The sequence below is a fragment of the Nerophis lumbriciformis genome, linkage group LG12 (genome assembly GCF_033978685.3).
Source record: "Nerophis lumbriciformis linkage group LG12, RoL_Nlum_v2.1, whole genome shotgun sequence".
NCBI lineage: Eukaryota > Metazoa > Chordata > Actinopteri > Syngnathiformes > Syngnathidae > Nerophis > Nerophis lumbriciformis.
This window is the reverse complement of record NC_084559.2, coordinates 26,952,273-26,965,492: the sequence shown is the minus strand read 5'-3', so window position 1 is coordinate 26,965,492 and position 13,220 is coordinate 26,952,273. Positions and strand designations below refer to the sequence as shown.

The following is a 13,220-nucleotide window of genomic DNA, read 5'->3' as shown; positions in this document are numbered from 1 at the left end:
AACACATTTCGGGAGAACATCCGCACTGTAACACAACATAAACACAACAGAACAAATACTCAGAATCCCTTGCAGCACTAACTCTTGCGGGACGCTACAATATACACCCCCCGCTACCACCAAACCCCGCCCACCTCAATGTGTTAATTCCACGACTGTATATATATCGGTATCGGTTGATATCGGAATCGGTAATTAAGAGTTGGACAATATCGGAATATAGGATATCGGCAAAAAAAGCCATTATTGGACATCTCTATTAATAATACTTTTTGTTTATATCTATAATTTTGTACCGTTCACTTATAATGTTACTTGATTACTCTAAAGAAAGTCTATGTGATTTTATGCATTTTTGGTTGTAAAATTAATCATAATCTATAATAATCGTGCTCATCTGAAACTGTTATTATTACTCAGACAGTCATGCAGTCTAAATTTATAATTGTTGCATCCCACCATACGAGAAGAGGGAATGATGATGTTCTTGGGCCTATTTTTGAAAGAAAAATCCCAAAGTAAATAAAAAAAATGACTGGAAAATGTCATGGAGACAACATAAACATATTTTTTTTATAATCTACTGAGCGAGCTAGAGGTGTGTACATTCTCAAACTTCTTTTTTAAGCTTCCTGTTTGGCTACTTTTTTACCACTTCACAATGTACGCAGTGATGACTCAAGATCGTCTGCGTTTCCCATATATTGTTGGGCTCGAACCGTTTTGGAGCCAATTAACAAAGCTAATTCACTCTTTAACAGACCTCAGACCACAAGACAATCTTCAAAAACAATCAGGCAATCGTGACGATTGTCTTTATGTGTGTACCCCGCTTTACATTCACTCCCTGCAGCGTGAAATATATGATTCACCTCACAGAGCAGCTGCAATTGTGTTGGATTCCAACAGAGTTTAGGTCATAACACAGTAGGTATGCCTGAGTGAGGGGTCTGTTTATGGGTATGGACGAAGCGGGTGGAGTGGCTATTTAGCCCACGTAAATGGGGGACTCCAACCTCTCACCTCTAACACATATGCACTGGCAGAGATAATCAATTTCTAAAAGGCCAAGCTTAAGGTTTTACTTGTCATCAGCTGAAAATCCACCACTGTGTGAAAAGATCTTTTGGTAACTGACTGTAAAGAGCTACAGGATCTGTGGAAAGTGGCACAAAAAGGCTTTGGCATGCATCCGCATAGGTCTGCATTGACACAAATACCGGAATACATATACGGCAAGAGACAAGCCAGATGCATAAAAGACACCCAGAATCCCCGGAGTATTCCTAAGCACAAAAACGCAAACACACAGACACACACGTTCACATATCCTAATAAAAATGTAGCGAAGGCTTAGCAACAAATGGGCTGTGAATTTCATATTCATGAATTCACAAACTCTAAGCCTATCAGCCCAGGCAACAAAGGCAATCCTCACTGCCGCCTTACTCACCTTCTTGCAGGTACATGACAGCTTGGGAATAGTTCTGCAGTGCGTGGTGTGTTCTCCCCAGGCTGCCATAGGCAAGCGTTTTGGCAGCCAAGTCATTAGTCTGAGCCGCCACACTAAGGTGCTGCTCTTGGAAGACAACGGCCCGTTCGTAGTTTCCCAGTGACTCATAAGTAAGGCCCAAATTCCCGTAGGCGCGAGCCTGGCGTGCGGGGCTCCTGGTTTCCTCTGCGATCTCTAGGTCACTCTGGTGGCATCTCAGCGCGGTCTCATATTCTCCCATGGCTTGGTACACAGCCCCTAACCCGCAACTGGCATCGCCCTCCAGTAGTCGATCCTGGTTGTCGCGGGCAATTGCCAGTTGACGTTCCAGACAAGAGATGGCCTGTTCGTAGTTGCCCAACTGACTGTGGAGTGCACCCAGTTCACCGTAGGCCTGAGCCTTGCCCCCACACTGGCCCAGTTCATGAGCCACCACCAGCCTCTTCTCAAAGCACACCAGCGACTGTTGTAGGTTTCCCATTGCTCTGCAGGAAGAAACAGAACATAGATGTATCAAAGACTTTGGCATTGTTCACACTGCAAGGCAATTCACAATTTTTTGGCCATATGCAACCTGTATCAGCTTTTTTCATGTCTGTGTGAACTGTGCAACTCCGAATTTTTCATATCCGACCCAGGCCTCTTTCGTTTGTGAAAATAAATCGAATATATGTGCAATGCGTTCTCAATTCGAAGGCTCCCATAGCAGGGGTTGTAGCCGATTCCGTGGTCTGTCCTGGGACAGGTGGTCCCTACCACTAGTGGCACTAATGAGACTGGTCGTGACTAGAGATGTCCAATAATGGCTTTTTTACCAATATCCGATATTCCGATATTGTCCAACTCTTAATTACCGATTCCGATATCAACCGATACCGATATATACAGTCGTGGAATTAACACATTATTATGCCTAATTTTGTTGTGATGCCCCGCTGGATGCATTAAACAATGTAACTTTACCATGAATTAATTAATGGTGGTAGCGGAGGGTGTATATTCCGATATTGTCCAACTCTTAATTACCGATTCCGATATCAACCCATCCATCCATCCATTTTCTACCGCTTATTCCCTTTGGGGTCGCGGGGGGCGCTGGAGCCTATCTCAGCTATCAACCGATACCGATATATACAGTCGTGGAATTAACACATTATTATGCCTAATTTTGTTGTGATGCCCCGCTGGATGCATTAAACAATGTAACTTTACCATGAATTGATTAATGGTGGTAGCGGAGGGTGTATATTGTAGCGTCTCGGAAGAGTTAGTGCTGCAAGGGGTTCTGGGTATTTGTTCTGTTGTGTTTATGTTGTGTTACGGTGCGGATGTTCTCCCGAAATGTGTTTGTCATTCTTGTTTGGTGTGGGTTCACAGTGTGGCGCATATTTGTAACAGTGTTAAAGTTGTTTATACGGCCACCCTCAGTATGACCTGTTTGGCTGTTGATCAAGTATGCTTGCATTCACTTATGTGTGTGTAGAAGCTGCATATATTATGTGACTGGGCCGGCACGCTGTTTGTATGGAGGAAAAGCGGACGTGACGACAGGTTGTAGAGGACGCTAAAGACAGTGCCTTTAAGGCACGCCCCCAATAATGTTGTCTGGGTGGAAATTGGGAGAATGGTTTTCGGGAGGGGCACTGAAATTCGGGAGTCTCCCGGGAATATTGGGAGGATGAAACCGATACCGATCATTTCCAATATTACATTTTAAAGCATTTATCGGCCGATTATATCGGCAGACCGATATTATTGGACATCTCTAGTCATGACCAGTGGCACAGTTGTGGCCCCTATTGACTTTGAATAAGCTTCACTGTTTCCTTTCTTTTCTGGATGTTTTGGCAGTTCTTTAGGATTAATAAATATCAGAGATCATCTTATTTTGCCATACTGCTCATTGCATCGTAATTACTCTGATTATGTGTTAATATTATGAAATTGCAAATCGGATCGAGCTGCTGTCTGGCAGAGACCAGTGGTCCCTACCAATAGGGGCGGTAGGTAGACTGGTCGCAGCTGTGGTCTCCATTGACTTTCAATCGGCTTAGTATTTCCTTCTTTTCTGGACATTTTGGCAGCTCTATGAGCTGGATGTATATCAGTGATCAAAAATATTTTTTCTCAACTGCACACTGCATTATATTTACTGTGATTATTTGTTGTTACTATTGAATTGCAGATCGGATCGAGTTGCTGTCTGGCAGAAACCAGTGGTCCCTACCACTAGGGGCGCTAGTGGGACTGGTCCTGATGCTGGTCTGGTCTGTGTGGTCCATGTCTTCTATCTGTCGTTTTATATAGAAATATATGCATGAATATGAGTATGTAACCTAATCATATATTGTCTTCACAATATTAGAATAATTGGTTTACTGACACTATCTGCTTTTCTATCATATAGCCTATTGGTGTGTCATAAAAAATAAACAAAAATTATATATATAAAGCTTTTCATCCGCGTCATAAATACTCGCCAAAGTGGTCGGTTATAAAACAAATAGTTGACAAAAGAGCAGAAAAGAGGTGAAAATAAAATGTTTTAAGAACTCACGCAAAACTCCCACCACCCCTGTCTCCGACTTCTTGCCCACAGACACGCTCTTTAAGCAGACATTGAAGCAAAATGTCCCGTAAAACAGCCAGAGCCAAAATACTTGTCCTCTTCCTTCTTAATCTTTGAAACGCAATAATTTGGTGCAGAAAATGTTGACTTTGATTGTAAAAAATCCTCGATATTGCCAAAAATGCACCAGTATTGAGACCGACTAGCGCTGAAGCCATGTTTACTTCCGTAAACATTGCAGTGCGTGCGACGTCATGATGTCATGCCAGCATGCGGGTCAGATTGCATTCACATTAGTATTAACTTTTTTTTTGTAATGTGAACGGCCACTTAAAAGATTGGTATGGTATTTTATTTTTATTTTTTTATTTTTTTTGTCATAAAAAAATACAATCAGGTGTGCTTACGGACTGTATCCCTGCAGACTGTATTGATCTATATTGATATATAATGTAGGAACCAGAAATATTATTACCAGAAAGAAACAACCCTTTAGTGCGAATGAGTGTGAATGAGGGGGAGAGAGGTTTTTTGGGTTTGTGCACTAATTGTAAGTGTATTTTGTGTTTTTTATTTTGATTTAATAAAAAAAGAAAAAAAGAAATACAATTATTTTATTTTTTTTGTTTAATTTCTTGTGCGGCCTGGTACCAATCGACCCAGGGTCCGGTACCGGGCCACGGCCCGGTGGTTGGGGACCACTGGTGTAGACCACAAGGACGAAAAAAAATCATAATATTACCCCTTTAAAGTGAACTAAACTGAAAACTCATTTGCGTTTTCCACCTTAAGAAAAGGCTACACCACTCTGATACACAAAAAAAACTTGGAAGAGAACAGATTGTCTTGTGAAGTCCTTGGCTCTGGCGCTGCGCAGACCAGATATCAAACTTGACTAAATAGACCAAGTAAAAGTGGTAACAAAGTTTCTGTATGTGAACCTGCACAAGGATCGTTAGCTTTGCCAGTGGAGCACTACATCTTAAAGCGAGGTGGGGCGTCCGGTGGAAATGAGAGCTTTGGGTGTGACTGTGGTGCATCCCGAGGAACCCGGTCCCCCATGGAGAAAAATCCTCCCATTACTATTAGTAAAATATTCTTGTGTGCGGACTAGGGTTGTACGGGATACCGGTGTTAGTATACTACCGCGATACTAATGAATCATAATCGGTACTGTACCGCCTCTGAAAAGTACCGGTCCGCCGCACCCCCGTCGTCGTCACCTCGTGGCATTGTTGGTTTACAAGCAGACGAGCATTTTCGGCAGTGCACAATCACGGAGTACTTACAAACAAACACAGTGTGTATTAAACAACAGAAGAATAAGTGATTATTACATTTTAACAGAAGTGTAGATAGAACATGTTAAAAGAGAAAGTAAACCGATATTAACAGTAAATGAACAAGTAGATTAATAATTCATTTTCTACCACTTGTCCTTAATCATTTTGACAAAATAATAGAATGGAAAATGACACAATATGCTACTGCATACGTCAGCAGACTAATTAGGAGCCTTTGTTTGTTTACTTACTAATAAAGGACAAGTTGTCTTGTATGTTCAGTATTTTATTTAAGGACAAACTTGCAATAAGAAACATATGTTTAATGTACCCTAAGATGTTTTGTTAAAATAAAGCCAATAATGCAATTTTTTGTGGTCCCCTTTATAGAAAAGTACCGAAAAGTACTGAAAAGTATGGAAATAATTTTGGTACCGGTACCAAAATATTGGTATCGGGACAACACTAGTGCAGACAAATAGTTTTTATATAATAAGAGATGTTGGGACGCCAAAACACACAGAAACACTGTTTCAGACACGTGATGTCACACCAGGAAACAGCAACTGCTGTCTAGTGACAGCCAAAATTGTAAAGAGATAAGAATGATCTCTTGCTCTCTAAAAACTATTTATCTGCTCACAAGAGTATTTTACTAATGGTGAAGGCAATTGATTCATCCTCTTGAAACACCAGCTGTTTGTGGGGCCTCAGCGGGTACTTAACTTCGCTTCCCTCCCACAGGGGGACGAGGGAGCTTAATGTCTGACGATTGGACTGCGAGGTTAATAGTCAAGTCAGACTCCTCCTACAGCCCTACTTCTGATATTATAACACAGGGGTGTCAAATAAAGCGGTTTTGTAACTAGGAGCTAACCATTGGAAATATAGAGGCGAGTCATCCAGACATGCCCCTGTTTCTCCTTCCGTCTGTACAGACGCTTGTGGAAATCACACATGAATACCTTAAAGGGGAACATTATCACCAGACCTATGTAAGCGTCAATATATACCTTGATGTTGCAGAAAAAAGACCATATTTTTTTTTAACCGATTTCCGAACTCTAAATGGGTGAATTTTGGCGAATTAAACGCCTTTCTAATATTCGCTCTCAGAGCGATGACGTCACAACGTGGCGTCACATCGGGAAGCAATCCGCCATTTTCTCAAACACCGAGTCAAATCAGCTCTGTTATTTTCCGTTTTTTCGACAGTTTTCCGTACCTTGGAGACATCATGCCTCGTCGGTGTGTTGTCGGAGGGTGTAACAACACGAACAGGGACGGATTCAAGTTGCACCAGTGGCCCAAAGATGCGAAAGTGGCAAGAAATTGGACGTTTGTTCCGCACACTTTACCGACGAAAGCTATGCTACGACAGAGATGGCGAGAATGTGTGGATATCCTGCGACACTCAAAGCAGATGCATTTCCAACGATAAAGTCAAAGAAATCTGCCACCAGACCCTCATTGAATCTGCCAGAGTGTGTGAGCAATTCAGGGACAAAGGACCTCGGTAGCACGGCAAGCAATGGCGGCAGTTTGTTCCCGCAGACGAGCGAGCTAAACCCCCTATCGACCCTATCTTCCCTGGCCTGCTGACATCAACTCCAAAACTGGACAGATCAGCTTTCAGGAAAAGAGCGCGGATGAGGGTATATCTCCAGAATATATTAATTGATGAAAAATGGGCTGTCTGCACTCTCAAAGTGCATGTTGTTGCCAAATGTATTTCATATGCTGTAAACCTAGTTCATAGTTGTTAGTTTCCTTTAATGCCAAACAAACACATACCAATCGTTGGTTAGAAGGCGATCGCCGAATTTGTCCTCGCTTTCTCCCGTGTCGCTGGCTGTCGTGTCGTTTTTGCCGGTTTCGCTTGCATACGGTTCAAACCGATATGGCTCAATAGCTTCAGTTTCTTCTTCAATTTCGTTTTCGCTACCTGCCTCCACACAACAACCATCCGTTTCAATACATTCGTAATCTGTTGAATCGCTTAAGCCGTTGAAATCCGAGTCTGAATCCGAGCTAATGTCGCTATAGCTTACTGTTCTTTCCGCCATGTTTGTTTGTGTTGGCTTCACTATGTGACGTCACAGGAAAATGGACGGGTGGTTAAAATCAGGCACTTTGAAGCTTTTTTTAGGGATATTGCGTGATGGGTAAAATTTTGAAAAAAACTTCTAAAAATATAATAAGCCACTGGGAACTGATTTTTAAGGGTTTTAACCATTCTGAAATTGTGATAATGTTCCCCTTTAACAATACAAGTGAAAGTGATGCTAAGTGATTGTTTATTCATTTATACATTGTTTTCTTTAATTTTTTTATTACATTGCATTTAAAACTCAAATTATTCTCTACAAAATACTTGTGTTAAATATTTTGGTGTTTGGAATGGATAATTGGATTTACATTATTTTGTTTTCGTCCGACCTTCTAACAGCAGCAATGTATGTCACTTCTTCAAATACGTTAACAGAGCATAATGCAAATAATTTCAGATAGAATTTTAAATATGCCATGCTTGACATCCTCTACAATGAGAATGGTCAAGGAAGCCTGCCTCCCCTTCACAGCGCACTGTACATCCTACAGTACACGTTGACAGTCCCTTTCTAAACCTTTAATTGGCTTTCATAGCCTTCAAACGGAGGTTTTTCATATTCTGAGAAATATCAACAATTGCAGGATGCTGGTTCAAAGGGAATACAAAAAGAATAAAACTCTTCAGTGTAATTAACGTTGCGTGATAACAAACGCTAGACTGTGAGCTGTCGGGAAGATGAGAGAGCTTTGTGAGTGACGACTATTATTTCCCACTGAACTGGTGCATGTCTAATACTACCACGTGTGATTGCAATAGCGCTGACAACACCGAATAAAAAGGAAATCATTTGCTATAATAGGAAACTCGTAGCAAGTCATTTTGGGAAGCTATAATTTCATTGACACCTAAAGGGTAAACAGACACGGAATGTTAGGGGGGGAAAAATAAAAAAAAAGAGGCAAACTTCCTCGGTTAGACGTGTGTCAAAACCTCTTTGCATAAAGATAAGGCCAGGACCGCTTTAGTGCTGCTGACACAGCGAGCAATCCTTCTAGCAAAACAGCTTTGCTGAGAGTATCTCGGAACAAAATAATATGCAAAGCAGGATTAGTGTGGTTATTAGAAATATTTAGTAAATACAATTATCATCTGGTTGAACCGCTGAAGAAAATTGGTACCAACACCCAAAAGTATTTTTTTCTATTTATTTTTTAGTTGTGCTGTGATTTGTGAGTTGTGATGAATAATGGGTAGAGATGTCCGATAATATCGGACTGCCGATATTGTTGGCCTGTAAATGCTTTAAAATGTAATATCAAAAAGTAAAATGTATGACTTTTTAAAACGCCGCTGTGTACACGGCCGTGGGGGGGAATACAAAGCGCCAATAAACCTTAAAGGCACTGCCTTTGCGTGCCGGCCCAATCACATAATAACTACGGCTTTTCACACACACAAGTGAATGCAGGCATACTTGGTCAACAGCCATACAGGTCACACTGAGGGTGGCCGTATAAACAACCTTAATACTTTTACAAATATGCGCCACACTGTGAACCCACACCAAACAAGAATGACTAACACATTTCGGGAGAACATCCGCACCGTAACACAACATAAACACAACAGAACAAATACCCAGAACCCCTTGCAGCACTAACTCTACAATATACACCCCCCGCTACTCCCTACACCCCCCCCCCCACCTCAACCCCGCCCACCTCAACCTCATCATGCTTTCTCATGTCCCAAATTCCAAGCTGCTGTTTTGAGGCATGTTAAAAAAAATAATGCACTTTGTGACTTCAATAATAAATATGGCAGTGCCATGTTGGCATTTTTTTCCATAACTTGAGTTGATTTATTTTGGAAAACCTTTGTTTAATGCATCCAGCGGGGCATCACAACAAAATTAGGCATAATAATGTGTTAATTCCACGACTGTATGTATCGGTATCGGTTGATATCGGAATCGGTAATAAAAAGTTGGATGAAATCGGAATATCGGATATGGGCAAAAAAAAACATAATCTGACATCTCTAATTTTGCAGCACTAACTCTTCCGGGACGCTACAATATACACCCCCCGCTACCTCCCACCCACCTCAACTCCGCCCAACTCAACCTCCCCATGCTCTCATGTCCCAAATTCCAAGCTGCTGTTTTGAGGCATGTTAAAAAAAATTATGCACTTTGTGACTTCAATAATAAATATGGCAGTGCCATGTTGGCATTTTTTTCCATAAATTGAGTGGATTTATTTTGGAAAATCTTGTTACATTGTTTGATGCATCCAGCGGGGCATCACAACAAAATTAGGCATAATAATGTGTTAATTCCAGGACTGTATATATCAGTATCGGTTGATATCGGAATCGGTAATTAAGAGTTGGATAATATCGGAATATCGGCAAAAAAGCCATTATCGGATACCTCTAATTTCTATACATTATAGTGTCTTCAAAGTCTGCAGTGTTTTGCTTAAATAGGGACTTATGTCGAGGCTAGAACCAGTTATTCATGTTTACATTGTTTCCATTGGAAAACTCTGCTTCACCATACGAATGTTTTGGCTGTTGTGTTCAAGAACCAATTAGGTTCGTAAATTGATTTGCAACACATTTTAAATGTGATGTAAAAACATTCAAAGCAGACTGACCTGTGTCCATTTCCCAAGCCTCTGTACGCCTTCTCCTGATCCTGCATACGGTTGAGACTCTGAGCGACTGACAAGTACTGTTCGTAGTATTTGATTGCTTCCTCAAAGTCACCAAGAGCCTCGTAACAGTCCCCTAGGTTCCCGTAGGCCCTGCCCCTGTCCATTACTGCCTCATTACCACTCAGCTGCTGCAAAGTAGCGAGCTGTTGCTCCAGGTACCCGATAGCTTCCTCCATCACTCCTACATTCATTTTTGTGATGCCCATATTTCCGTACACCTGCGCTTCCACAACGGGATCCTTCAGCCGCTGTCCAAGTTCCAACTGCTCCTCGTAGCTCTTGAAGGCCATGGCGTACTTTCCCAAGGCCATGTAGACTGCTGCCAAGTGACCGTGAGCTTTGCACTCTCCAGACACGTCCCCGAGCTCTTGGTAGACCTCCAGCTCTTGAGTGTGGTAGCCAAGAGCTTTGTCGTATTTATGCACAAGTCTGTAAGTGGCCCCCAGGGCCGCATAGGCGCAGGCCTCCATCCTGCGCTCCTTCACCTGAAAACAGACACAAAGCGTAGGATAAGCATAAAAATACCACTGACAACATTTGAAGAATTGTTGACGATATGGTGGTACCTCAGTTTACGAGTAATTCTTAGCTTTTTGTTATGCTTTAGGATACGAGCATACCTTACGTTACCAGCATTTTCATCATTGGTTGAAGTAGTATTTATAATGCCGTTTGAGCTATACACAAGATAAGTCTTGATATGACAATCGACGTACGCATTTGAGCGTCACTCAGAGATCGACACAATCCTGCCTTCCCTCCCATCAAACCCAAGAATGTTAGTTCAAAGAATAGGAAGCGGTAAAACATATCAGAAAAAAACAAACTATGACGTCCATGATGATCAATTATCCTTAGAAATATTAAGAATCTGCAGATGCTGTTTGAGTTTGTTCTGTCTAGTCCTGACTCAACAAACTGGATGGTCAAGCATTATTTTTTTTTATACAGACATACGTAGTAAGGATGTTCCGATCAAGGTTTTGCGCTGCCGGTTCCGATAATGATTTATTGAAACTTTTATTAGTAGATTGCACAGTACAGCACATATTCTGTACAATTGACCACTAAATGGTAACACCCGAATAAGTTTTTCAACTTGTTTAAGTCGGGGTCCACGTTAATCAATTCATGGTACAAATATATACTATCAGCATAATACAGTCATCACACAAGTTAATCATCAGAGTACATACATTGAATTATTTACATTATTTACAATCAATCATCCATGATCATCCATCCATGAGTGAGATCGGCCGCTACCAATACCAATCACATGTATTAACTGACAATTTTAAAAATGTTGTTATGATGAGTAATATTTGACAGTTCAAAGAATATCAACACAATATTTTAAACTAGTTAGTTATTATCTTTTATTTCATACAATTGTTTGATCAAAACAACGTCAACAGTAAACAATAACTACACAAAAGCAAACACTATCTGCTACTCATTTGAATCATTTTTGCCCTTAAAGTCCTCTTGTGCCGAGGCAATTAATCCCTCGGTTTGTAAACATTCACAAAAACAACAAATTATTTTGAGAAAATTAAAATATCGATACTCTATACTCTCGGCAGGGTCCTTGAGGGTGCATGGGAGTTTGCCCAACCAGTCTACATGTGCTTTGTGGACTTGGAGAAGGCATTCGACCGTGTAGTCCTGTGGGGAGTGCTCAGAGAGTATGGGGTAACGGACTGTCTTATTGTGGCAGTTCGCTCCCTGTATAATCAGTGTCAGAGCTTGGTCCGCATTGCCGGCAGTAAGTCGGACACGTTTCCAGTGAGGGTTGGACTCCGCCAAGGCTGCCCTTTGTCACCGATTCTGTTCATAACCTTTATGGACAGAATTTCTAGGCGCAGTCAGGGCGTTGAGGGTATCTGGTTTGGTGGCTGCAGGATTAGGTCTCTGCTATTTGCAGATGATGTGGTCCTGATGGCTTCCTCCGGCCAAGATCTTCAGCTCTCACTGGATCGGTTCGCAGCCGAGTGTGAAGCGACTGGGATGGGAATCAGCACCTCCAAGTCCGAGTCCATGGTTCTCTCCCGGAAAAGGGTGGAGTGCCATCTCCGGGTTGGGGAGGAGATCTTGCCCCAAGTGGAAGAGTTCAAGTACCTCGGAGTCTTGTTCACGAGTGGGGGAAGAGTGGATCGTGAGATCGACAGGCGGATCGGTGCGGCGTCTTTAGTAATGCGGACGCTGTATCGATCCGTTGTGGTGAAGAAGGAGCTGAGCCGGAAGGCAAAGCTCTCGATTTACCGGTCGATCTACGTTCCCATCCTCACCTATGGTCATGAGCTTTGGGTCATGACCGAAAGGACAAGATCACGGGTACAAGCGGCCGAAATGAGTTTCCTCCGCCGAGTGGCGGGGCTCTCCCTTAGAGATAGGGTGAGAAGCTCTGTCATTCGGGGTGAGCTCAAAGTAAAGCCGCTGCTCCTCCACATCGAGAGGAGCCAGATGAGGTGGTTCGGGCATCTGGTCAGGATGCCACCCGAACGCCTCCCTAGGAAGGTGTTTCGGGCACGTCCGACCGGTAGGAGGCCACGGGGAAGACCCAGGACACGCTGGGAAGACTATCTCTCCCGGCTGGCCTGGGAACGCCTCGGGATCCCCCGGGAGGAGCTGGACGAAGTGGCTGGGGAGAGGGAAGTCTGGGCTTCCCTGCTTAAGCTGCTGCCCCCGCGACCCGACCTCGGATAAGTGGAAGAAGATGGATGGATGGATGGATGGATGGATGGATGGATGGATGGAAAATATCGATCAGATCACTTTTGCATCGACCATATACTGATACTACCCTTAATATCGACACCACCAATTTATGGATTGTTTCCCCCCCCTTTACTGGGAAGGCATCCAAAACTGCGTGTAATCTCACACCCAAATACTTGAACCTTGTGATTTGATTAATTGGCATTGTTTAACATGACTATCCAACATTGCAACAACATTTACATGTCAGAAAAGACGAGATTTATCATAGTTCCCTATTAACGAGGGCCTTTCTAGTTAAAGTTTGACATACTGTAGACGGCTTCCTTCATTCTTTGAAAACATCTGTTCTCTCGGTCTAAGAGCTTGTCATTGATGTCCT

General features: G+C 42.4%; 1 protein-coding gene across 3 annotated transcripts in view; it reads right to left on the bottom strand.

The window, feature by feature from the left end:
* LOC133623169 (tetratricopeptide repeat protein 28-like) overlaps positions 1-13,220 on the bottom strand; it is a 632,620-nt gene that overhangs the window by 80,006 nt on the left and 539,394 nt on the right. For all 3 annotated transcript variants that reach the window (XM_061986219.1, XM_061986220.1, XM_061986221.1), the window contains 2 exons: positions 10,058-10,602; positions 1,454-1,977 (listed from right to left, as the gene is read on the bottom strand). In XM_061986219.1, the coding sequence (XP_061842203.1) occupies positions 1,454-1,977; positions 10,058-10,602 (1,069 nt within the window). The remainder of the gene's footprint in view (positions 1-1,453; positions 1,978-10,057; positions 10,603-13,220) is intronic.